The sequence below is a fragment of the Ambystoma mexicanum genome, chromosome 2p, assembly GCF_040938575.1.
Source record: "Ambystoma mexicanum isolate Mex_15411 chromosome 2p, UKY_AmexF1_1, whole genome shotgun sequence".
In the NCBI taxonomy this organism is placed as follows: domain Eukaryota; kingdom Metazoa; phylum Chordata; class Amphibia; order Caudata; family Ambystomatidae; genus Ambystoma; species Ambystoma mexicanum.
The window spans coordinates 164,313,527-164,341,199 of record NC_090923.1 but is presented as its reverse complement, the minus strand read 5'-3'; the positions used below and the strand labels follow the sequence as shown (position 1 = coordinate 164,341,199).

General features: G+C 46.0%; 1 protein-coding gene across 4 annotated transcripts in view; it reads right to left on the bottom strand.

Annotated features, from left to right (window-relative positions):
* Nucleotides 1-27,673, bottom strand: part of NR2C2 (nuclear receptor subfamily 2 group C member 2) — an 818,284-nt gene that overhangs the window by 394,028 nt on the left and 396,583 nt on the right. For 3 of the 4 annotated variants that reach the window (XM_069643419.1, XM_069643422.1, XM_069643420.1), the window contains one exon: nucleotides 3,377-3,522. In XM_069643419.1, coding sequence (XP_069499520.1) covers nucleotides 3,377-3,522 — 146 coding nt within the window. The remainder of the gene's footprint in view (nucleotides 1-3,376; nucleotides 3,523-27,673) is intronic. The other variant, XM_069643421.1, reaches the window with a different exon arrangement.

Sequence of the window (27,673 nt, the reverse complement as noted above, 5' to 3'; positions counted from 1 at the left end):
GTTTTCTGGACCAGACTCTGTTTGACTCTTGTCCGCAGCTCCTACCACCTTTTTGGGTGGTTTTACCGGGCAATCCCGTAGAAAATGTCCTGAGGATCCACAGTACAGACACAAGTGCAACTGTTGTCTCTTTTCTCTTTCCTTCTGAGTTAAAGGTCCCCTAACCCCCCCGATCTGCATGGGTTCCGGAGCATCCGTTCCTTTGGGGGTAATATTGGGTTTAACCAACACTCGATTCTCGAACTTAGCTTGATCCGCCTTTCTATTCTGAAGTCGGTGATCTATCTGGACCACTAAGTCTATATATTCAGCACAATCCTGAGGTGGGTTCACAACTTGAGCCAAAACATCTTTGAGTTCTCCTCGCAGTCCACGATGGAATAATGTAATTCGCTTTATCTCGGGCCATCCTGTTTCCACCACCAACCTATTGAAGGTAGCGATATAGGTTAGTAAATCCTTGTTACACTGTCGCAGGGACAAAAGTTCGTTATCCAGGGCCTGTCCCTGTGAATGTCGGGCGAATAGTCTTTTCATGCTCAATTGAAAACCCTGAAAGTCACGAAGAAGAGGGTCGTCCTGGTTGACTAGAGGAATCGACCAATCCGCTGCGTTACCACTGAGATATGATAGTACGAAGGCTACTTTGGCTTGATCATTTGGAAAGACACCAGGTCTGCATAAAAAGTGCAGGCGGCATTGATTCATAAACACAGCGAACCTTTTGGGGTCCCCAGCAAAGCGTTCGGGCGGAGCTAAAGGAATAGTTCCTGGTAGGATTACTTGCACAGGGTTGCTTGATGAAACAGGAGTTGGGTTTTCCCCTAGTCCCGGCAGGGGTGTTTGTCCAGGCTGGCTTTGCAGCAATTGCCTATCAAGGTCATCAGTTCGCTCCTTTGACAAAATCAGTTCTCTCCGGAGCGCATTAGTTTCTTGGCGGGCAGAATGTACTTCAACCCTTAGTTCCCCTAGTAATTGGGCCAGTTGGTCAGTTTTTGAGGTCTCCATAACGCGTTCTGTAACGCTCACCTGGCTCCCACAGGGGCGTCGATCGGAACTGGACAGCTGCGGTTTCCACCCACGTGACGCGTAGTGCAGAGATGACAAACTGGACTGGTCACCTAATCTCGTCTGCTTGACCCGAAGAAGTATTCTCCTGAAAGTGGAGAAAGGGAATTAGCCACCCGTGGATTTGAGTGATACCCCCAACTGTTCTCCCCTCTAATCACCTCCAATGTCTCTTTTTATATTCGCACCTTAGGTTTTTAAAGGATGAGCTCTCTCTCCTGCGTAGAATGCAGGGGCGCGTGGATAATCAGTTACTTCACTGGTCCGAAGGAATTGGAGAGTTCCAGAACAATATTGACTCCAAGGTTCCTGGCGAGGAGCCATAAGCATATAGTTCGTAAGAGTTCAAAATGTCTGACTTTCACTCTTGTCCGATTCCTTGCAGCTTGACCCTAGAGAAGATTGCCTCGTGCGGCTGGTAAAGTTCAGGTAAGGGTCTGTATTATCCAACACTGTCCGGCAAATGACACCTGTATGTAATCTGTTGCTTTCTCCCTTATTACAGGTGCAGAGTGAGAAATCATGACGTTTTGAGGAATAGTACCTCCGGCGGTAGAATCAGTTAAGTCTATTATGGTGAAAGAGATTCCCTTGGTTTGTTCTTTCGGCTCACCTGGCTGTCCTTTTGGTCCCCTTAGGAGCTGGAGTTCGGCGAAGATGAATGGAGGCTGCGCTGGCCCGCGGAGATGAAGAATGCCTCCGGGTGGTAAAATCAGGTAAGTCTATTGTGGTGACTAATATTACCTTAGTTATTCTCTCGGCTCACCTTGCTGTTCTTTTATTCCCCTTCGGTGCCGGAGTTTGCCGAAGAAATGATGAAGACAGAGTTGGATCGTGGAGGTGCTGCGAAGGCTGGTGTGTATAGCGCGGCGCTGCAGCAGGTGATGCGACGCGCATCATATAACGTCTTGCTTCCTATTCGAAGGCGCGACGGATCCAGAATCAGGTGAGAAAATAAGTATTGTTCTTGTTCTAACCTTTTTCCTTCTTTCTCCCTTTTTTCTAGGAGCTCCAGACTCGAGGCGGGCCTGGCAGAAGACTGGATGCTGGCTTGCAGGCACGGTGAGCGTTACGCTGCAGGATGCAGAATAATGCGAAGCGTGAGCTGCTCTTCGGGTGTGGTTTAAATACCCTTCAAAGTAGTCCCAGGTAAGAAGAAATAAAATTTCAATCAATCCCTACTTTGAAGTGCATCATGAAATTGAGCGGTCTCCACAAAAGACGCAAATAGTGTTTCAATTTTAAACAAAGGTTTACTAGGGACTGAACATACATTGTGGGCAGAACGTGGTTCAAACTGAAAATAGTTTGGGTCAGACAGACTGTCTTTCTATCTGGTCTTTGAAGTATGTGGACAGAATTATCTCTCAGAACAAAGAGACTTACTGGTCTCTCCCCATTGCCACTCACAGTCCTGGGGATTTCTTTAGATGTGGTCTTGTCTTTCAGGAGATCCTGCTTGATTTCATCTTCCAGTTCAAAAAAGGCGTACTCAAGCAGACTCCATAACATTACTCTCACCTCCTTGCACCAGACTCCTCGCTCAAAGCTTCCTCACCTCCTTCAGCCTCTCTTCTCTCCAGCTTCCCCAAACATCATCTGTAAACTCCCACAGTCATGCCTCCCTCGGGCACACTTAAATATTGGCCCTGTCCTCATCGTGTGGCCCAGGCTGTTCATGAGGGTCTGCAGGTGTCAACGACTCATCAGTGTCATACCCCTTTATGTATTATTAAAGGGCCAGATGTTTTGCTAGGGTCTATGGGAGGATCCACCTACTCTGGTCTGTGGGGCGACAATGGGATTCCTCCTGAACCACCCCAGGGCTTTGCATCATAGAGCAGGTGGCTGCCAGACCCATATGGTAATGTCCCCAAAAAACCCAAAGATCAGACATGGAACATCATCATAGGGTTAATAACATCAAAACTTATAAAACTATGCCATCTACCCGGAAGAAAAGAAGTGCAGCAGGTTAACCTGCCACTATTGTCGGGCATTAAGACAAAAGTTGCAAGGACTAATTAATCCGTATACCCCACCCCCCTGCTTGCCTGATTAAAGTGCTGTGGGCCAGAAACAATTAGCGGGGTATGTCGGACGACAAGGACAGGCAAGTGAATAGCAGATGCTATTGGGGGATGGGACAATAGGGAGGAGAAACCACTGAATGAGGGATTGCTGGGTAGGATCTGCTTCAAGTCGACTCAAGCGGACTCATCACAGATCCAATTAAACAGCCATAAAAAGATCTTAGAACCAATAGGCTTATTAAAAGATAGAATTGTTAAAAATAAATACGACTTACACGTACCATCCTGGATATTGTTCTGTAAGTGGTTGATGATAGCCGCCAATATAGTCGAGAGGCTCATCACTTGTGAACATTGGGCCAGGCCTAAGGAGAAGAGCTCATTCCAGCAGGCACGCACAAGACTTGTATTGCAATCCTGACTGCAAAGAAACAGAATTATACTAATATAAATCCTGTGGCTGCAAAACAGTTTAGACATCTAATTGTTCGAGGTTTGAAAGGTAATTGGTGCACTATTAACATTCAAGAAAATAACAGTAAATGTGTTCGAAGATCGGTTCGGCTGCACAAGGGTCCCCCGTGGATAAGGAGCGGGGACGTGTTATTAAGATTTTTGCACAAACCTCTGGTGCGGCCTAGGTGGCCATCTTACTTAATGCTAGACAAGCGTGTCACCAAAAATCAATTAACAGACCTGCCAATGGTAGCTGTAGCAAAGAAGTCAGTCTTAACTGATTGAGGGCGAGTTTCTCAAATAAACCACTACCCTAAGGCCCAGAGGTAGGTACTCATGGGCATTTGTTCCTGAAAAGTAAATTCCAGAAAGACGAAAAACAACCCAGTGAGTAGGGCTTTTCTATTTCATGTTAAGATACAGGTACCTGTCACCTAGGGAGTGGAACTCTGGACCAGCAATGGCCCAAGCAAACCAAACTATGACCCAACGGCCTTGACAGGAGCAATACTCGCCAGCTAAGTGCCAAAGCAACAGTGATGAAGGTGTGAGGAAGACTGAAGAAACTGGACAAGCAGATTCCAGCAGCTGAAATGACAAGCAGCCAGCCAGCACAACACAGCCCCATGACAGACACACTGTGGAGGCAACCCAGGATGGTCTAATGGAGCAGATGAGACAGGATTATGGGCATCCTAACACCCTTCCAGGCGATTGCAGCAACATGCACAAAGGCGGTAAAGGCCAGGAAATGGCAGTGAAACAGCCTATTAACAATAAGCGAAAAATTGGACCACTGGGATAGGGAATAGCCAACTCAACACATTTATCTTTTTACATATATCAATAAATGCCGAATATTCAATTAAAAATCTTTTATTTTCATATCGAAATATAAAATCATTTCCTTAAAACATTTAAACACAAAATAATTATTTTTATATTCAACTCATACTGGTTCACTCCTACCATTCATTCACTATTATTTTCTAGAACACACAAATAACATACCTTTCTGACAAAATAGTCAGCAAAAAAATCCTTCTTGCGCTGTGAAAAGTCCTCCACCAAATGGTCTGATGGTTCTATCCGTGTACTGCTAGTCACACCGATATATCTGTCTTGGCAAAGGACCTTTCAAAGTGCAAGAAGGATTTTTTTGCTGACTATTTTGTCAGAAAGATATGTGTTATTTGTTTGTTCTAGAAAATGTGTTTGTTATAGAAATAATGGCCAAAACTGGGGGATTTTAGAAATGAAATGGCTGCCATCTTTTTTTTCTCTCAATGCGAGAGATAGCCGCGGCTATAGCCTAGTTTATGGGAAAATGAAACGCAGGAAAAAAGTCATTTGCAGGTTAAAATGAAATGCAAATGCCATCAGTCTAGACAGGGGTTTGGGAGTGGATAGAGGGTACCAAGTGAAATTTGGTAGTTGGCGGGGGTCTAGGGACTGAGTTTGTAACACAAAGCTTTTCTGTTATCTTAGTGTCATAAATCACCAAAGTATCAACTGAAAAGGATACAGTAACCAAAAAAGGATACAATTTGGTAGGGCTTTTCCGGATCCTATCTTCACACGACTTGATTGAAGGCAGGTCAAATTAGACCTTCCAAATGATACAACTCTCTGACTGAATAAAACAGGCAGAGAGATGGATCACTGGAAAGGGCGTGGGAATTGTACAGGAAGTAAGCCTAAAATAGATAAGTATCATAAGACACTGTCCCAAATTAAATACTAAGAAACACAGAATTGGGATTAATTCAAACACTGACCTTAAGGCTAAACTGAAGAATTCCAGGACAATATCTTGAAGAGTTCCAAGAGTAGAACAAACGACAAAGGAAGGGAAGATTAGTAAGGGAGACTTATCCCGAACGGCACGAGGCTCTCGCTAGATACCGGGTTGGTGCACCACAGGGTAGCGTCCAATGTACTGTGCACATTCACCTTCCAATAGTTCATGAAATACTTCCTTTCCCACAAAGAACAAAATAAGAATCTCACCTGTTGACTGTCACAGGTACCAAAAGTTCGAAGAAGTTCAGAAAAACACGTGCAGGATTGCACGCGACAGTATACACGCAGCCAAGCCAGCCGCGCCTGTAGACAGCGTTTCCGCGTGAAGAATTAGACACGCGAACTGGATTCACGCAGCTCAGGACAGCCGCACTTGCAGACAGCGCCCGCGTGGAGATTTGACACGCGAACTGGATTCACTCAGCTCAGGACAGCCGCGCTTGCAGACAGCGTCCGCATGGAGATTTGGCACACAAATAGGATTCACGCAGCTCAGGACAGCCGCGCTTGCAGACAGCGTCCGCGTGGAGATTTGGCACGCAAAAAGGATTCAAGCAGCTCAGGACAGCCGCGCTTGCAGACAGCGCCCGCGTGGAGATTTGACACGCGAACTGGATTCACGCAGCTCAGGACAGCCGCGCTTGCAGACAGCGCCCGCGTGGAGATTTGACACGCGAACTGGATTCACGCAGCTCAGGACAGCCGCGCTTGCAGACAGCGCCCCCGTGGAGATTTAACACGCAAACTGGATTCACGCAGCTCAGGACAGCCTCGCTTGCAGACAGCGTCCGCGTGGAGATTTGGCACGCGCACAGGATACACGCAACCCAGGAATTAGCGTGTGGAGGAAAAACAAGCTCAAATTAGGCCAAAGAAGTTTGCTGACAGGAATGCGAGAACGCAGGTCCGGGGTTCAGCTACAAACGCCAAAATTGACTTAATCAGAAGCAGCGAATGGAGTTTCCACGCTGCTTATGTACGCACTGCCGTGATACACGTGACGGACCTAAGTCCCGTGAAAATTAACGACGTGAAAAATGCAGACGTCGTTTTCCGGGCAATGTATCGAACAACCTCCATTTTGAGTAAAAAGGTCTACTGGTTCTGTGGGCGTAATTCATCTTGTATGGAGAAGTTGTTACTGGTCCAGGGGTATGTCTGGCAGGCATGACAGTGCCACCCCCCAAAGGAGCAGCTTCTCCCCTTTTCGAGTGGAATCGCCTTAATAAAGCAGGAGCATGAATGTTCGACAGAGGTTCCCAGGATCTATCCTCGGGACCATAACCTTTCCAATCTACCAGATAAAATGGTTTTCCAGACCGCAACCTCATGTCCAGAATGTCATGCACTTCATATTCGTCAGACCCTTTCACTGAAATAGCAACAGGCCGTACAGGTAATCTAGTAGTATCCGAACACGGTTTGATGAGCGATACGTGGAAAACGGGATGCACTTGCCACCGTTGTGGCAAAGCCAAACGGACAGCAGCCGGATTTATAACTTGGAGAATTTCATATGGCCCAATGTATTTAGGCAACAATTTCCTTTTGCCGGGTATTCTCAAGTTTTTTGTGGACAGCCATACCTTCATTCCTGCTTTGTAGACAGGTGCAGGAATTCTATGAGCGTCGGCATAGTACTTGTCTCGTTTTTTAGCTTGTTCCAATTGCTGCTCAACTTTTTTCTGTAGACTTTTAAGATCCCTATAAGTACGTCCTGCTGCAGGAGTATCCAAAGACAAACTGGAGTCAAAAGGAATGGAACGAGGGTGTTGCCCATACAAAGCATAGAAAGGTGAAGTACCTATAGCACTATGATAGGAATTGTTATAGGCAAACTCTGCTGCCGGCAAAACATTGAGCCAATCTGACTGAAACTGCAAGCACAAACATCGCAGATATTGTTCCATAGTGCTATTGACTCTCTCAGTCTGTCCATCCGTTTGAGGGTGATAAGCACTAGACAACCTGTCATCAATTAATAAGGCCGAATTTAGTGCCTTCCAAAAACATGACGCAAATTGTGATCCCCTGTCAGTGATGATCACTGAAGGTAGACCAAAAAACCGGAATATATGCCGGATGAATAGATCAGCCAGACCAGCAGCTGTTGGTACATCAATACAGGGGATGAAAAGCGCCAATTTTGTAAAGTAGTCCACCACCACCCATATGGTATCGTAGCCTTTATTTCTTGGAAGTTCAACCACAAAATCCATTGATATCATGTCCCATGGTTTTTTGGGAACTGGTAGAGACTGTAGTAAACCCACTGGTTTGCCATGAGTAGTCTTGCATTGACTGCATACTGAACATGTTGAAACATAATTTATAACATCTTGTGTTATAGACGGCCACCAACACCATCTTTTCAATAGCTCTAGAGTCTTCTTCTGTCCAGGATGGCGGGAATCAAAGAATCATGACCCCAACTGAGGGCTTTTTTCTGAATGGTATCAGTTGGTAGATAGAGTACTCCTTTTTTAAAAGGCAAACCATTGTATAAATCAATGTTCAATTCTTGGATCAATTGTGGATTTAGTTTCACCCACTCCTGTAATTCGTTTTTCACAGACGGTTGTGCAGAACAACTGCATATCATGTGATCTGCCAACAGCTTATTTTGTACCGATGATTCTTCTTTCACCTCTTCGCCGATGCGAGACAAAGCATCAGATTTGACATGTTGCCTGGCAGGGCGATAAGTCATTTGAAAATCGTATTGAGCAAAGAACACATGCCATCTGGCCTCTCTAGCTGTGAGACATTTCATAGTTTTAAATGACTGAAGGTTTCTATGATCGGAATACACCATCACCTGATGTTTGGCCCCAAGAAGATGATGTCTCCACTCTCGGAAAGCATCTTTCATTGCAAGTAATTCACGCTCAGTGACAGTATAGTTCTGTTCATAAGGGGTAAGTTTACGTGAAAAGAAAGCAACTGGATGCTCCTCCTTAGTTTCTGCACAAACCTGCGAGAGTACTGCTCCTGTAGCGACACTGGATGCGTCTGCTTCCACGATAAACTGACCATCCGGATCAGGATGCTGAAGTACAGGTGCAGTTGTAAATGCGTCTTAACTTCTCAAAGGAAGTTTGGGCATTTTGGTTCCAACAGAATGGAATTTTAGAGCTAGTTAAAGCTGTCAATGGGGCCACTGTTTTGGAAAAAGAACGAATAAATCTGCGATAGAAATTCGCAAATCCTAGAAATGACTGTAGTGACTTGACATTGTGTGGGATAGGCCAATTCAATATCGCTTTCACTTTAGAATGACTCATTCGAACACCATGATTGGTAATGTCATAACCCAGAAATTCCACTTCTTGTGTATGAAAAACACATTTCTCGGCTTTAACAAAAAGTTTATTCTCTCTAAGTCTTTGTAAAACAGCTGAGACGTGTTTAACATGTTCTGGAAAGGATGATGAATATATCAAAATGTCATCCAAGTAAATCACCACGAATTGATCCATCATATCTTTGAAGATATCGTTCATGAAGAACTGAAATGTAGCTGGCGCGTTACAAAGACCAAAAGGCATCACTAAATATTCGTAAAGACCGCACCGCGTCTTAAAAGCGGTCTTCCATTCGTCTCCTTCACGAATGCGAACCAAATTGTAAGCGCCGCGCAAATCCAATTTAGAGAAGTACTTGGAAGTTCCTAATTGGTCTAACAGGACATTAATCAAAGGTAAAGGATACTGATTCTTTATGGTGATGACATTAATAGCCCTGTAATCAATGAAAGGCCTTAGGTCTCCTTCCTTCTTTGGAACAAAGAATAAAGGAGAAGCAGCCGGCGATTGAGATGGCCGTATGAATCCCATATCCAGAGCTTTATCGATATATTCTTTCAAGAAAGCATCTTCTTTGAGAGTCAAAGAATAAACTCGACCAGTAGGAATTTTAGCTCCAGGAATCAATTCAATTGGACAATCATATTGCCTATGTGGAGGAAGCTGTTCTGCCTGACCTTTGTCAAACACATCGGCAAAATCTGCATATTCACTTGGTATATTCGTACCTTTTTGATGTACCACATTGATAGCAGAGATCCCCTCAATAGAGGCCAACATATGGGATTTATTTGATACCACCTGGCTGGTAAAGCAATGTTCGTTACAAAAAACTGAAGGATATTGGATCAATCCCGTAACCCAGTCTATGGCGGGATTATGAAGAGTCAACCAATTAAGTCCTAGTATTATTTGGTATTGAGGAGCCGCAATGACATCGAAGACAATTTCCTCCGAATGACCATTTGATAAAGTCATCTGAATAGGTACAGTCTCCTGAGTTACCATACCGGAAATCAAGATTGATCCATCCACTGTATTAACAGTTTCAGGTTTGTTCTTGTCTATAAGGGGTATAGAACATTTCTTGGCATATGTGATATCAATGTAATTATTAGTGGCTCCCGAGTCAACCATAGCCTTGGAAGCCAAGTCTTGATCATTGAAACGTAACATCATCTCAACAGCTATCGGTGCATGAGCTGGAAATGTAATGGAGTCCGATGGTACACTCGACACAGGGACTCCTGCTACTGTCGAGTTTTGGTGTTTCCCGAAGGCTTATTTGGTCTTTTAGGACATGCCGCCAATAAATGCTCGGCGGAACCGCAATACATACATAAGTTATTTCTCTTTCGGTTCTCTCTTTCGGCTTTAGACAACCGGCCTCTCACTGCGCCAATTTGCATTGGTTCAGGATCATTCAAAGCATGTGCCGGTGTATCAGAACGAACTGATGCCAGAAGAAAAGGTTTTTTCTCTCCTTTTCGGGCATTTCTTCGGGCATCAATTTGTAAAATTAAATCAAGAAATTCTGAAAAACCTGTAGGAACCACTGGAACCGTGGACAACGCGTCCTTGAGTTCTTCTGAAAGACCTTTGTAGAAAACAGCCCTCTTCTTGTCTTCCGGCCATCGGGTTTCAGCCGTTAATTGGTTAAATCGCGCAATGTAAGCCAACAGAGGTTGAGTACCTTGTTGTAAATTCAACAACTCCAGATCTGTGGCTTGAGTAGCATAGCGCATATCAAAGACTTTGTTCATAGCCGCCAGAAGATCATCGCAATCGTACAACAAGGGGCTATTTGACTCCAATAAAGGATTTGCCCAAGCAGCAGCTGTACCCCCCAAATGAGAAAGCACGAATGCTGCTTTAGTAGTAAGATCAGGAAATGAATTAGGCCGGCAAAGGAAATGAAGTCGGCACTGATTAACAAAGGTTCTATAGGTTTTAGGATCACCTGTGAACCTTTCCGGTGGAGCCAAGGGAAACTGTGTGGGCATAACCACTTTAAGAGTTTCTTGTGATAATGATGGTGTCGTAGTCCCAGATCCAGATGTAATGGCTGCTGGAATCTGTACTCCCTGAGGAGTGACTTGCATGGCATTTTGCATAACATCCATTCGATGCCATAGCATATCCTGTGCCGTAATCATTTCATTTCTCAAGTCAGAAATTAACTGAGTCAAAACAGTTATAGGATCCGTACCCTCCATGGCTTCTGATTCTGTCATAAATCACCAAAGTATCAACTGAAAAGGATACAGTAACCAAAAAAGGATACAATTTGGTAGGGCTTTTCCGGATCCTATCTTCACACGACTTGATTGAAGGCAGGTCAAATTAGACCTTCCAAATGATACAAATCTATGACTGAATAAAACAGGCAGAGAGATGGATCACTGGAAAGGGCGTGGGAATTGTACAGGAAGTAAGCCTAAAATAGATAAGTATCATAAGACACTGTCCCAAATTAAATACTAAGAAACACAGAATTGGGATTAATTCAAACACTGACCTGAAGGCTAAACTGAAGAATTCCAGGACACTATCTTGAAGAGTTCCAAGAGTTCCAAGAGTAGAACAAACAACAAAGGAAGGGAAGATTAGTAAGGGAGACTTATCCCGAACGGCACGAGGCTCTCGCTAGATACCGGGTTGGTGCACCACAGGGTAGCGTCCAATGTACTGTGCACATTCACCTTCCAATAGTTCATGAAATACTTCCTTTCCCACAAAGAACAAAATAAGAATCTCACCTGTTGACTGTCAAAGGTACCAAAAGTTCGAAGAAGTTCAGAAAAACACGTGCAGGATTGCACGCAACAGTATACACGCAGCCAAGCCAGCCGCGCCTGTCAACAGCGTTTCCGCGTGAAGAATTAGACACGCGAACAGGATTCACGCAGCTCTGGACAGCCGCGCTAGCAGACAGCGTCCATGTGGAGATTTGGCACGCGAAATGGATTCACGCAGCTCAGGACAGCCGCACTTGCAGACAGCGCCCGCGTGGAGATTTGACACGCGAACTGGATTCACGCAGCTCAGGACAGCCGCGCTTGCAGACAGCCTCCACGTGGAGATTTGGCACACGAACAGGATTCATGCAGCTCAGGACAGCCGCGCTTGCAGACAGCGTCCGCGTGGAGATTTGGCCCGCGAAAAAGATTCACGCAGCTCAGGACAGCCGCGCTTGCAGACAGCGCCCGCATGGAGATTTCACATGCGAACTGGATTCACGCAGCTCAGGACAGCTGCGCTTGCAGACAGCGCCCGCGTGGAGATTTGACACGCGAACTGGATTCACGCAGCTCAGGACAGCCGCGCTTGCAGACAGCGTCCGCGTGGAGATTTGGCACGCGCACAGGATACACGCAACCCAGGAATTAGCGTGTTGAGGAAAAACAAGCTCAAATTAGGCCAAAGAAGTTTGCTGACAGGAATGCGAGAACGCAGGTCCGGGGTTCAGCTACAAATGCCAAAATTGACTTAATCAGAAGCAGCGAATGGAGTTTCCACGCTGCTTATGTACGCACTGCCGTGATACACGTGACGGACCTAAGTCACGTGAAAATTAACGACGTGAAAAATGCAGATGTCGTTTTCCGGGCAATGTATCGAACAACCTCCATTTTGAGTAAAAAGGTCTACTGGTTCTGTGGGCGTAATTCATCTTGTATGGAGATGTTGTTCCTGGTCCAGGGGTATGTCCGGCAGGCATGACACTTAGCTATAACCGCAAATAGCGGACATCTCAAAGGAAACTTCGTCACAGAAACAGCATGTGTTGTGGGGGGAGAGGGGTGATAAAGAGGCCATCTGGGGGAGAGCTGGCAGAGATGATGGGGGCACTTGTGAGGGGCTGTGGGGGCAAGAAAGCATTTTTTGTTTTGGTTGTTTTTCCGATATTCGCAGCGATGGAAAACTACAGATAGCTGTAGCTATATGTAGTTCAATACCCGCGATTATTATTCTTTTTGTTTTTTAAATATATTTTTACAGCTACAGTGATGTCGGGGGTGAATAATCACTGCCCATGGCCAGTGACACAATAGGGATCAAGGTCTCCGATACATGTAGCAACCTGGCCAGACCCTGCTTAGCTTCAAAGTGGGAATTGTATTCTTCCAGTCAAGATGGGGGGGAATAATGCCACAATTATACACTTTTTGCCTAACATAGTTCTATAAGGATTGATATATTTGAGTGACACTACGATATGTGTACTGTTCAAGTTACTTTTATAAAGCAGTATTGATGAAAGCCAGAAATGGGGGTGAGGGGAAATGAAAAGAGGGCAGGGCAAGTAAGTCATGAGTATTTGCCCACCATGTGGCAAGAGAGTTTGCAATCCTGGACACTTGTGCAGTTATTTTGCCCCGATTGTGGCTGCTTTTCAGGGCACAAGAAAAGGACACATGTGGGTGGACAGCGTAACTTTTATTAAGAGGGCAGACGCAACTCATTTTTTTTAGGTTGGCAAGCTTGCTTAAGTATTTGGCTACCAGAATTTTACTCAGGTTGTCATGTTTCCAGTGCAGACGCTTACCCATAAGACGACAAGCACTTGTTTCGTATTGGGGTTTTAGTTTCCAGGGAATATTTTAGGACAGATTGCTGAGTTTAAAACGTGAGCACATTTTATACTTTTACAGCATATTTATTGTAAGATTTCATCTTTCAAGTTATTTTTCTGGTGTTCATTACTTTGTTTAAAAGGTCCAGTGCTATTTTGTCTTGCACACTTTCTTCTAAGGAGAAGGTCAATTGAACTACATTTGTATATTATATATTCATGGGTGGCAGTTTTTGATTTTTCGCTATGGGGGTAAAAGTACCTGGGCATATGTTATTCTTGCAGATGGTAATTTTTCACCCTTTTTGGTGTTGCTTAAATGTGGTTAGTTGGGGTAGTGCGATGTATCACAACACTCGCCAGGAGACTGGCCATAAAACAACGGTCTTGTATCACGCTGCTTAACCAAACAGTGTGATCCTCTGCAAATAATTTAATCTCAATGCGCATTGCCTACAAACATGTGAGTTCTCAAAGCCTGCAACAGTTTACAAATAACAATACCACTGTTACAACAGGTCAAAATCAGTTTGTGATTGATGAACAGCTTTGAGTGATGGGTTGCAAGAGTTTTAAACAACTAGAGTGGCCGTGCCCCCACGGCCATGGCTTGGGGTCAGGTAGTGTTCTAAAATATACAGCGAGCACGGCCATAGCCGCAAAACCTCAGTGAAAGGAATCATAAGACCGGGAACTACAGCTGTCGTGTGGTGTAAGAGATGTCAACGGTGCACAGGACCCTTCCGCACTGATAACTGAGGCGGGGAGGCACGCTTGCTACAGTGCTACAGTCCTTGAGACAAGAAACGACGAGGAGGTCAGCACAGCTGGTGAGTCGGAGGGAGAACCAATAGTAAAACGGGACGGTGTTGAGCGAAAGTTGCAAACAGCAACTTATTATGAACAAAGAACTTGTGTGCTACTGAACTTTTAAAAATCAGGGAAAGACCAGCTGCAGAGTGGCCCAGCGCCACGTGGTGTCCATTCAAAAGACTCTGGCTGGTTCCCTTGTCTTGTAAATATCGTAATAACAAGAGGCCGTAGGAAAGGCCGGCATACAGAGTTAAGGTGGTCATACAAGGGTCGAGCCAAAATCCCTTGTACAATCTAAAGTCCTTAACCCATTGAAACAGGCGTGTGAGCCTGGATGAGGGAAATGCTGTGTGGGATATATTGACCCACTTAACAGCATTTCCCCACATCACCAAGCTGCATTTGCGCAAGAAAACAGCAAATGGCTGCTCTGGCTCCTGCGCACACCATGCCTCAAAACTGCGTTTTTGCAGCAACAAAAAGATAGCTGCACCGTCCTGCCAAGCACACATCAAGCAGGATGGAACAAGGGGACACACTGAAGGAGCGTGCCAGTGTGTTCTGAAACATATAAATGGAATAAAGTGAAAAGGCAGAACTGCTTTGCTGAAAACCCAAATTCCCCTTCTCAATGAAACTTTTTCAACCTTTAAAAATGCTGCTTTGACGCTAATGCCATCTATTCTCTCTTAAACCACTGTGATTAAAAAGGCCCTGCCATGCCCAGGATATTTCATTGTGTCTCAGCAAAACCAGGCATGATTTCTGAATGACAGGCCCTGCCAAACCAATTCGGAAATAAATCAACAAGGAACTTACACTTTCACTCGCACGGGAAATCACATTCATTTCTTTACACATGTATCAAAGCTCAGTAGTTCAAAAGAGACTCCAGCTATCTGAACCAGGTCAGTTTCAAGGCATCTGTGCTTCAGACAAAACTCCTGCATTCAAGAAAATAACTTTTGCTGCAAGACAGGGTGAGAATCTGACGAAGATGCAAAATCGAATTTGAAAGGAAATGCTAGCAGTTTTCAACACATGTAAAAATGGGCTTTTGCAAAACTAAAAGGAGAAAAATGCCCATTTAAAAAGTAAACAGTTGAATGAAAGCTGGCCGTATTTAGCAATGTAAAGGGGTTGTGTTGTTGCATTATTAATTGATTGCATGTGATATTTCTATGTGGGACGTATCCCGACTGGTCTGAGTGCACAAGTTTGTGTATCATAGGTTTCAACTTGTTAGTCATGAGAGCCGTCAGTATTTTCCCATCCTGATTAAGCAGCGAGAGGGGTCTGTAAGAGCCACATTCGGTATCAGGTTTGTTAGGCTTCAGCAATGGAACTATAATGGACTCTCGCAATCACTGCGGCAAAATGCCCTCATCTAGGGATTCATTCAGCATTGCCAATAGCGGGGTGTAATTTCTGCCATTAATTCTTTATAGAACTCACTGGACAGACCGTGCGTCCCTGGAGCCTCGCCCGACGGAAACCCGCTTATGGTATGTTCCAGCTCTTCTTTAGTTATGTGGGCTTCCAGCTTGTTTGCATCTTCCGCATCTAGCTTTGGAAGCGCTATCTGATCTAAAGCCTCTTCTATGTCCGACTCTCGGGTGTCCGATGTCTCTTCATATAACATCCTATAGATCTCACAGAAACAGTTGTTTATGTCATAATGCAACTCGCAAAGTGCCCCATCCTTTGCCTTAATTGCATGAATCATGCTAGGCACCGTCTCGCTCTTGTACAACCAGGTTAACAAGCACCCATTTTATCTCCTTCAGCGTGCTGACGTTCCACATATTTCCTAAAACTCAGTTTCCTTAGTCTGTCCCAGTGCACCAAACACTCCTGCTCTAGGCCGACAGCCTCACGGGCGCTCCAGTTAGAGAGGTCGCTTTGACCATTTATGGCTTCCAATTTGATTTCTGCCTTGAGTAAGTCATTCTCTATTGCTGCCTGAATCCTGTTCGCCTTAGCAATTGCCGTCCCTCTGATCAGCACCTTGAAAGCCTCCCATAACGTGCCTGCTGACTCCACACTTCCCATATTAAGAGTAAAGTTATCCTGCACACCTATTTTTAAATGTTTCTGGAATGCCTCATTGTGAAGGGACTCGCAACAAAGTCTCCATGGCAGGATACGCTTTTCTTGGGTGGGGCGGTGGGGAGGACCCGCCAAGTAACCACCAGAGGAGCGTGATCTGACAACACTCGTGCTTTATATTCCGCACCCGTAAATTCCCTCAGGAGATCCTTGCCCGTAAAAATATAATCTAATCTAGTGTACAGGTCTTGGGGGGCTGTGTAATGTGAATAACCTCGGGCCTGCAGGTGCAGAGTCTGCCAGATGTCCAGGAGCTGAAATGATTGCAGCAATGTGCATAGGGATTTGGCAGACTGGGCAGGGTTTGTGAATTTCTGATCCGACCTATCCAGTGTAGGATTAAGTGTACAATTAAAAGCCCCTCCCCAAATCAGTGAACTGTCTATGTGCAGACTTATTAATGAATACAACGTGCGAAAGTAAGCTGCAGTCTCTTGGTTTGGTGCGTATGTGTTGATTATACAAAATTTCCTATGTTCCACCCGACCTCGTGACACAAACATCCTACCCTCTTTGTCTTGAAAGGTCTTAAGCACCTTCAAAGGTATCGACGGTGCCATCCATATTAATACACCCCTAGGTTAAGCAGAGTATGGCGAGCCCAGCGTGGTAGCTCTCCATTTCTTGGCCAATGCAGTCTGTCTCTCTTTCGTGAGATGAGTCTCCTATAGGAGTGCAATGTCGATTTTCTGACGCCTTAGGTATGTCATGGTTCTAGTCTGTTTAAAACTGTTAAGGCCTCGGACATTCCAGGACACAACTCTAAGTTCCCCCATCACATTTGAAAATTCTGACACATTTCAGCAGCCCGGTGTCTAAGTTCAGTATATACAGTGTGGATTCATAGGCAAAAACCCAACTAACTACCCCAACTCCCAACGATTGACCAGCTCAATACCTTGTGCTCAGGCATCTTCACTTATCGCCGTTGCTGCCATGCACCAGGGCAATTAGGTGTGTGGGCGCAGTAGGCGGATACATAACTGCTAGTATCCGAACAAACAACACCATCCCTGGGGGTAGGTGTTTCTGCGTGGTGCGCTCTTAGATAAGCACCATATTCTGGACTCCTGCATTAAGTTATCACATCCTCTTATAGCTTCTATCTGAAAGGGTTTCTGTGCCTTGGAAGCCATGGTCACACTTCTTTGACACGGTCCAGTACTTCACAATGACTCCCTGACCAGTTTTCTGCTACGCCCAGACAGCACTCCTGTAAATGGGCCCTCGTTCCTCCTGGTGTTGTGCCCCTTTTGTTGCTTACCCCTTTATAACAGTCATAGGGCAGCGTCCAGGTCTCAACCCTGTGTGCCAAAGCGGCTTCCGTGCTTGAGCGTTGCTGCAGTTATGACTCTTGCCCTTGCCACCACCGAGGGTTTATGACTGCGTGGGGCCCACCATTGTTATATGATGACTCTGTATGGGTTGTAAGGAGTTGACATCTGGGGTGCTAGTTTGTACAGGGCCAGCATCCGCCCAATGTCATGCTATTCCTGTGGGCCTCACAGGGACTTGTATCTAGTAGCCTTGTTTTTATTTAATCAGACCTCCTGGCAAAATTGCACAGTTGATTAATGCCGGCACAATGTTTATAATTGCAATGCAGGGGCTGGGGCTGACGTAACTCATATCACAATTTGTCACAGATGTGCGATGTGCTCCTTCCCCAGCTGTTACCTCTGTTACTCTTGACACATATCCTCTGTGTCCAGACTTTCAGCTACCCCGACTGCTGCTTACTGGGGCATTGGCCGGGCCTCTGTGGATCTCGCCCACCTTTTGTAATCTGTGCCGTATTGTTCCCACTCCACGATCTGGGCTGGCACTATTTCACACCTCGCCAACTGCTCTTTCCGTTCGGAAGGTAGAGCTGGCCTGCCCACAATCGAGTCCTGCAACGCGTTAGCACATGTATCACCAGCCGTGCCTGTTGTATCGGGGCGGACCACGATAGAAACCGTAATGCAGTCAATTTTATCAACCACAGTCCTTGCGCGACTGCACTTATTCTAATCTCAGGCAGCGTCTGCCGGACCACACTTGATACCTCTCTCATGTTGCCTTGCACGGCCATGTACACGGTCTTGGGGCGGACCACAGTGGAACCCGGCGTATGATTATTCGTATGCTCTGCTTCAACACACCCAGCCGCGTCTTTGTTCGTTAGACCCCACTGGGCGGACCGCAAAGGAAGCCGCTACTGCATCTTCTCGCTGCGTTCAGAAGCAGACCACAGTGGAAGCCTTGTATACTTTTTTTTCCCATTTTTATTGATTCCAACTTAAAAACCTTACAATGTAACAATAAGTATGCATTCCAATCTTCATGTACAGTTCCATGTTTTCTCATCCCCCCAACTATCCCTCCCATCCCTCCCGAGCCTACCCCACTTCACCACCTTCCACAACTTCTTGTAGGAGCACTCCTCCCTCTTCCCCCCCTGAAGAGCTATCTTCCTCTGGGCTTGTCTGATCAGGCCCAGATAGTGTAGCTACTATTTGCTTCCAGGCCATCAGCGTGTAACGCGCCTTCCTCGCCCCCTCTGTTTACTGCTTCATTCCACACCACAGTTTAGGCATCCGCCCATTTCTGAAGATCATGCCACCAGGCTTCCACTCTCGGTCTTCTACTTGCTTTCCAGCTCATAGCTATTCTGTGCTTAGCTAATATGTAAGCCAGGTCTTTGGGTTTACTCATTTATTTCAATTTGCGCGGCCTCAGGAACCCCCCTAACATCCATGCCCAAAGGGAGTCCACATCCAGGCTAATCTCTTTCTCTGCCATGAAGTGGGCCACCTCCCACCAGAATCTCCTTATTTCAGGGCATGCCCAAAACATATGCATCATCCATGCGTTCACCTCCCCACATTTTGGACATGTTTGTGTGCCCGCATTTTTAAACTTGGCTACCTTCCTAGGAGTCATTTATGCTCTGTGGGCGACATATAATTGAATCTGTTGCAGTCTCAAGTTCCTTGAAACTTTCTTGTGGTATCCCTGTACCCTCACCCACAGCCAGTCTTCCATTGATTCCCCAGCTTCCTCCTCCCAATCTCGCCTCATCTGGATCACCTCCTTCCCCACTTTCCCCATCAACAGTTCATATATCCGGGAGACCTCATGGCCCCCCACGTATACTTATTAATATTATTGTTTGCACCGCCCCACATGCTTTGCTGGATAGGTTGAATCACAGCGGAAGCTTTTTAATAAAGTTGTTACTCCGCTACTTTATATTTTGGAGGATTTGCTTTGCTAGCCGATGCTTGTCGAGACTCCTCGTTAGACCATCTGGGGCCGCATCGCCACAAGCCAGCATCGATACACTCCTGGGCATAGCAGTATGCCCCGCATCATTTCGGCTCTCCTTATCTCGCCATTAGCAGTAAAACACTCTCCTGCCGCAGGCGAACGGTGTCGTTTAGCCTTCTGCGTGTTGGGTCCGCAATTCCTCCAGTGCTTCCGACAGGACACAATCCCACGCGGCTCCCCTTGCCTGAAGTACGCTTCGAAGCTACATACTCCTGGGCGAGCAGCTTGCATTGGGATCCTTCAATGAGCGCCGGTCACCGGCCAGGCCAAAACATATGCAGCTACCGCTTTGCCAGCAGCATCCGTTGACTTTCTCCGACTCTCCATGCTGTAGTGGCCATCATCTGCAAGAGTCCTTTGTTATGTGGGGTCCGCCATCTTGGTTCCCAACTTTCTTGTCGGGCCGCCAACTCTCTGTTGCCCGTTGTCGTTCAATCAACCTTTTTCAAACTCACTGCTTAGCCTGCTGTTGTCACGGCCTCTTTACATACACGGGCATCCCTTCATCGTGCACAAACGGTTCATATAGCCACCATTATAACCAAGGATTACGATGCGTCCTATTGCATGGCTCTTAAGCCATGCCTTACATTTATACTTAAGTTGTTGACAATAAATACGTTCACATGTACCTGCAAGTCTTGGATGTCATCATTCTAATAGTAATTGACGTCGAGAATACTGTTTTCAAAGACAACATCCAAAGTGGACAAGAATGTAATGGTACGAATGGAGAACCCATTAGGAAGCTTAAAACTAGGTTGAGATCCCAGACCAAACAATAAAGGGAACCGGTGGGAAGATGTTTGTCAACACCTTCAGAAATTGGATGAATATAGGAATCTTGAAGTAGGAACCTTGTTCCGGAGAGCGCTTGAAAATGGACAGCGCAGCCAGATTGCCCTTGGCTGTAGAAACCTGTAGCCACTGATGGGCTAAATGTAGCAGAAAAGACAAAACCAATGGTGTGTCACAAGTAAATAGATCAATTCCTTTATCTCTACACCAGCTGAAACATTTCTTCTAACGGCAGCGGTACAAAGATTTTGTTGCTATCCTTCTGGCCGAAAGCAACACCTCCATGACATCTTCTGAAAGTTCTCAACTTTGTACCTCAACCTCTCAGAAACCATGCATGGAGATTGACGGTCCTGATATCTGATCTCATTCTTATGTGAACCCCCCTCTCACGAGAGAAGGTCCTCTCTTTAAGGAAGATGAATTCAAGGGCAGATTGACATTTCCAGTATTTCCGGGTATCACGTCCTCCTGACCCAGTCCGGGGCAATCAGGATCATGGATTTCCAAAATGTTCTTGTCAGAAACGTGTACAGAAGTGGAAATTCCAGGACCACTAAGAACGTGTCCCCTAAGAGCTCCTCTCGGGGAAATTCCCTGGAGCAGAACTGTTTGCACTTCTGGTTGACACTGGTCGCAAACAGATCCACTTGTGTGGTTCCTCAAAGGGTGAAGATCTCTTGAAAGATTTCCGGAGCCAACTCCCACTCGTGGGAAACTGTGCGCTGCCTGCTGAGAGCATCCGCCACTGTGTTTTCTTCTATGGCCAGATGAACTGCAGACAGAGAGATTCCTTCATGCAGTGCCCAAAACCAGAGCTGCATTGCCTCTCTGTACAGAGGCAATGACCCCTGAACCCCCTCTCTTGTTGAGGTAATCCATGGCTGTTAGGGAGAATTCTCTCTGTAGGCTGAATTTCCTAAACTAGTGAGTCCCCCAGCAGCTTTGCTGGATTTCTGGAGTTTGTTTTTTTTCTCCTGCCAAGAGTGAGACTCTTTATCTCCCACTCTTGGACATTATTTATGGTGTTCCCTTGAGTGTTAATGTGTTTTATGGGCTATGGGGTCCTTTATTCCATAGAGCCTCATGTGTTTTTACTATGTGTGTTACACAACACCCTCAGTGCAGTGACACAGGGGTGTCATAGTGACACCTCACCATAGACTCCATACCCTGGGACTGACTACTGTCTCCCAGGGCATGTAAAGTCACCATTGGCTTTACTAGTCCCAAATTATTAACAGAAATCGGTACAAACCATCATATTGTGGATGTACTGGTCGGGGCAATTCGATTGCCCCGGGGTCTGTTAGTCGAGGGGGCACGTCTCCGTCCCCCCTGATCGAGTTTTGGCTGGTGGCAGTGGATACTACTTTTTATATTCGACCGCGAATATATCCCTATGGGATTTTCCCATTGTTTGAGGCTACCAACTTCAATTATTTAATTCTCACAGCCTCGAACATACCGCCGGTTTATTTATTTAATATTAATTCGCCGGTTGGTATTTTTTGCCAGGACTCGATTCTAAAATGGCGTTTGTGTTCTCTTCTGTGACTCCAACCCAAGCCGAGCCCTTTGTTCCACTTTTTGGCGGGCTTCTCCACAGAAGCCTCCAAAAGTGGTGCCACTCTGTCTGGGTACCCTAGGGAGTGTGGGAGGGGGTTTAGGCACCCTGGACTGAGTTAACTTGGTAACTCAAGTCGCACTGTTGTGTGATTGGCCCAAGTGGTGAGCCGGTCGGCTCACCACTTAGCATGTTTGATTGACAGCTAGGCTGAGTGAATGGGGGTGCGCTGCATAAAAGCAGGGCTTTGGGGACTGGAACTTCAGAAGTCGCCACAGGACCTGAGAATCCGACGAGGGAGAAGCTGAGCCGACTTACCACGACGACCCCACCGGTGGAGCCCTGCGGAACCGACTCACCACTTCCCGACGACAGAGAAGAAATCCCGGCTGGAGAGGCTTCTTCCCCTGACTGGTGGGCACAACCAGTTTACCTTCTTTTCCTCGCATCCCAGACGTCTTGTGGTCGAATTGCCCGTGCCAAGCACCCCGGCAACCGGATAGCCACTTAAAACTGGACCGCGAATAAAAGGACCGCTCCTTTTACCTGAGAACTCTGCGGCTGGTTTCTTCCCTGGCAGTGCAACGGACTCCTGTCTTCCTCCCCGACGAGATCCTCTCTTCCCCCGGACGAAGCACCGACTTGCATCCGCTGCCAGGAACAACTGCCCCCGCCGGAGTATTCTCACCACTTTAAGGTACCGTGTCCGCTAGTCCTCCCTTTCTAAAGATTGCTACAAGGTAATAATAACCCCTTAACCTTCTGGACGGTGCTGGCCGTCTTGACCATCTAACTAGTCCCTTTCTTTGGTCCAACTCTTTCTGAACCTTTTCAAGACTTTTTGTGCACTTCAACCGTGTGAACTTGGACACATTTCGTTCTGATCCTCTTAAAGTGGATTCGGCCTTCTGAACTCTAACTTCACGGTTTTACTTTGCCTTCCTCTCTTGTCTTCTTGTGAAAGTGTTGGGATCTGTTTCAAATTATACTCTGCTTTTCTCACCCTTTTTAAAACGAATTATTAGAGTGTCATCTGCGTTAAGCGCTCACCGCTGTCTGAAAATAAGTGGGGCTTTCCTTAAGAATTGTCTATTATTCTTTTAAGGGAATGTATATCTTTTAGTGACCGTGTTTTTGAACTGCTTAATATTAGTGCCTGTGTGTTTTACTAGATGTGGTTTTAAATAAATAATTATATCTCTTTTACACCAAGCTCTGGTCAGAGTTTACTTGTTCTACTGTGTTCTTGTGACCTATTGTGAATACTCTGTATACTGCCTAACTCTTCTTGCGGGAAGTCTGACTGCTCAGCTACAGCTACCAAGTGAATCTGTGCGGTACAGACTGCTACCAAGTGGGTTTACTGCCAAACACCTGTAGTCTTAAATCTTTTGCAGTGGTCCCAGAGGGAACTGCACAGGTTTCAATGGCCACTGTGCTGTCCTTCATTATCAGGACACTGGTTCCTCATACGGAAAGGCAGGACGGCCATCAGCGCTAGTCTGATTGCCGTCAGCTCCAAAAGGTTGATATGCAGTTTGGAATCCGACAGCGACTAGGGTCCGCTGATTGTTAGACCGTTGGTGTGACCTCCCCAACCTGATAGGGAGGTGTCTGCAACCACCCTAATCTCCGTCCATGGTTGCCAAAAGTGTTCCCCCTTCAACACATTCTCCTTAACGGACCATCACAGGATATCATGCACCACCCGGTTCAGTATCTGTACCAGATCTGTCATCCTGCTGGAGAACTTGACCACTGAGTCCTGAGGGCCCACTGAAGAGACTTAATTCTCAGAAGGGTCTCTGGCGTAGGAAAAATGCAGGATGCCATGAGACCAAGCATCCTCAGAAAATCTAAACCCTGGAAGATTTGAGGCACTTTGAAATTTGTTTACCATCTGCGCTATGTGGATAGCCCTCACCTCGGGTGGCAAAGCTTTTCCAGAGGAAGAGTCCAGGACTGCTCCAATGAATTGCAGCTTCTTGGAAGGTGTCATGTGGAACGTGGAACTTCTTGAAGTTGAGGTAGAAGCCCAACTTGTGGACAGAATGACAGGTGCTGTCCAGATGTTCCAGAGCCTGGTCCAGGTTGGGGTAGATGTGAATCCCCCCAGCTCTGTAGATTTGCTGCCACCACAGTCATCAGCTTGGTGAAAACCCTCATGGCGGTGGTCAGTCTGAATGGTAGAAAACTAAACTGTTAGTGAGAACTGGCAACGGCTAATTTCAGGCATTTCCTGTGCTTGAGATGAATTGACACATGAAAATAAGCACCCTGAAGATCTAAAGACACCATCCAATCCTGGGGCTGAAGGGCCTGGAGGATCTGCAAGAGAGTGACCATCTTGAAGTTGTTCTTCCAGAGGAACCTGTTCAAGCATCTCAAGTCCAAGATGGGTCGCAACCCTCTGTCCTTTTTCGGGATCAGAAAATAAGGAAACACCAGCCTTGATTTCTTTCCGCTGCAGGACCTGTTCAACTGCACGGTTCTCCAACAGTTTCTTAATTTCCTGAAGGAGCAGATCTGGTACTTTCAAGGACTAGTCTTGAGGGTAGTCTCAAGACTAGTCTGGTAGTCTTTTTAGAACAGGGAGGCAGTAACCATGGCTGACAGTTTCTAGTGCCCAAGCATCTGTTATAATACTTTTCCATTCTTTCAGATGCTGGGATAACCAAATGTTTCAAGCTGTCAAAGTGGTTTTGTGGCACCGGTTGGTGCAGAAGGCAAGGCAGCGGATACTGCTGTAGCTCCTCTGCCTTTACGTTGTTGACCGCCTCAAGGTTGCCTTTTCTGTACCCTCTGGTTAAATTGACCTCTTCCTCTGCTAACTGCGGACTACTAATGAAACAAACGATTGCTCCATCCCTGAGCAGAAGATGGAGCTGTTCGACCTTGTTGGCGCTGCCTAATGGCCTGACTCAAAGATTTTACAGCTGCCTTAGACGACTGCAACTTTTCAAGACTTTTGTCTCCTTTAGATCCAAACACTAAAGACCCTTCAAACGGCAATCCAATAATCTGGATTGCACGTCAGAAGCAAACCCTAATTTATGAAGCCAGGTAAATCGTCTAAGCACTGTACCAGCAGCCATAGAACGGCTAATACATTCTGCAGTGTCTAGCCCTGACTGTAATGACTGGCACATAGCATCTTTACCATCCTGAATAATGCTCATAAACCCATCCATTTCTTCCCCTTCTGGGATGTGTTCAGTGCCATGGCTATCACCTTCCACAAAGCGTAGGTGAGCTTCGCTATAGCACAAGTTCAAGATGCATTTGTTGCTTTCAGTGCCATACTCCCTGAGGAGAAAACCTTCTTTCCCATGGCATCGAGCCTTTTATCCTGCCTGTCCGGTGGGACTGCAGGATAGGCTACTCCCCGAGATGCAGCAGTAGCTGCTTGCACAAGGCTTTGTGGACTCGGATATTTCTAAAGAAACTCTGGATCCACTGACTAGGGTCTGTATTTTTTTAAAATTCTTGTGAACAGCAGGGCTGGTATCTTGATTTTTCCAGTTCTCTAGAACTCTTTTTCATTGCTAAATGGAAGGGAAGGACTGGGTCCTTCGGAGGTCCCCTGTCCAAAATATCTTTAAGGTCATCCTGTTCATATTCAACCGATGATCTACCCATCCAAGCTATTCAATAACCTTTGCCATTACTGATCTGAAAGTTCAGGTCATGCTGATGCATTTTATAGGTGTGCCAGAATCAACCCCTGGAGAGGTATCTAGACCCCTGGCATCCTGCAGGGTGTCCACAAGGTCTCTAATTTTAGATTCTTGGGATATCAGCTCCTCTGGAACACAAGGGATGCCGTATTCCCTACCAAAACTATAAATAGGGCTTTCTTCCTCCACCTATTCCTCATAAATAGAGGCCATGGACTTAAAAGTCTCTTTTTCCCCTGAGGTTTAAAAACCTTCGATGGACTTTCAAAAGGCCGCAAGAGCTTCTATCCTGACTGTTTCAGCATCGATAGACTTGTCTCCGACATCGACGAATGGGTCAGAGAAGGAGGAAACCTTCGAGGCGTCGAGGCCAAAGTAGGCGCACAAGATGTCTCTGAGGTCTTTGAATCCTTCGACCTACTGTCCGGGCCCTCAGGCGAGTGGTCAGTGGTTTTCACAGACGACAACCTATCCACCTTTGGCGCAATGGGGTTGGGAGTCTCTAATGACTTAAACGACAGGGCTGGCTTCGCCGCTTTCTCAAACACCTTTAAGATCTGCCAGCTGAATTTTTCCAGTTCCACCTGACTAGCCCCCTTTTTAGGAAATCATACCCGTTTCCATTTGGGCGAGGAATCCATAGAGGACGATCTGAAGCAATTACTCTTTTTCTTTGATCTCCTCGAAGATGACGAAGAGGTCCGCTGAGATCTCAAACGGTTAAAATGTTTACTGTGCCTCGTATCCCGGTGCGGAGATCTCCCTCTTGGACTATTCTCTTCGGACACATTTTTTTGTGGGCGTCACCGAAGACTAACTCGGGGATGGTTTGCCCAAAGCAAGTTTTCCCTTTCTCTCCTTTAATGCTTTTCCAGTCATAGACTGGCACGAGCCACAATCTTCGACGATGCGGCCCACCCCAAGGCACCAGAGACATGCTCGATGAGGATCTGTTATGGACATCTTCGCCGAACACGAAGCACATTTCTTGAAGCCAGTTTTCGGGGTAGGAGTAGACCTTTTTATAACAAAACTCGTAACTACGCAGTAAATAACACGCTGAGGCGAATAACCGTTTGAGGCAGCTGTGCTGAAAAATGGAAATGAAGCAACGGGCGCGGTGCGTGCCATATATACCAGCGTCAACGTCATACTCGAGGAGGACAAAGACTCGAGGGTCACCAGGTCAACAATGATACACAGCGCCCTCTGCTGAGAAAGGTTCCGAGCTGCAAGCAGGATATTGGAGTATATCAAAGATGAGGAATACATGGGAGGACACAATTCATTCGAACTGTAGTTACTCGAGTACAAAGAAAAAGTATCTCAAAGGAGGACGCTAAGTGTCCCCAGCAACACTGCCCATAAGGAGCTGTGTGCTGCAATAGTACAATACAGATGCCTTTAAGAGTCTGTGGAGGAAAATAGACTCCATAGGATAGGTACAATACAAAGACTAGAGTTCCAAAAGACAGAGCCCATAAGAACGAATGAGTGGAAAAAGGCTCCACTCATTCAGGATTTCAGAACAAGGTCCAGAAGTTGAGCAAAAAGTGCAGGGGGTCTCACTAGGAGAGGGTATGAAGCATATACAGGATACATCTCCCTAACCAAGGCATGATCAACTTAGTTATGGTGGGACACATTTTTGCCTTATGTTCTCCTGAGCTCAAGTAGCATTTGGCGGATTCCAAGGAGATAGATCCTAAGAAATTGGCCATTGCTACAAGCCTTTGAGTATCCCATAAGAGTGTCTACCTTAAACCAACTCTCTGCAAAGAAGTTCCAGATTTTGTCAAAAAGTGGGATCAGATATTGAACAAATGTTCACTTGATTTAATATTACTAACAATAGAGGAATTATCCAAATCAGTCTCAAAGCTGGATACAGAAATCAGTGAACTGAGTGACCAATTAAGTGCCTTGAAAACAAGCGTGGAATTGAAAACAATTTTAGAAAACATCAACCAATCATTGGAACAATATACGAAAGAAATTGAACAACGTAAGGTTCGTAAGATTTAGGCTACTCACAGGACATTGTATATTCTTGGCAAGAATATTACCAAAACACCAGACCTCCTTGTTTTAATAGACCCCACACTGGAACCCTCAGGCAAGGCACCAGCGATATAAGCAGCGATATCCCCTCTAGT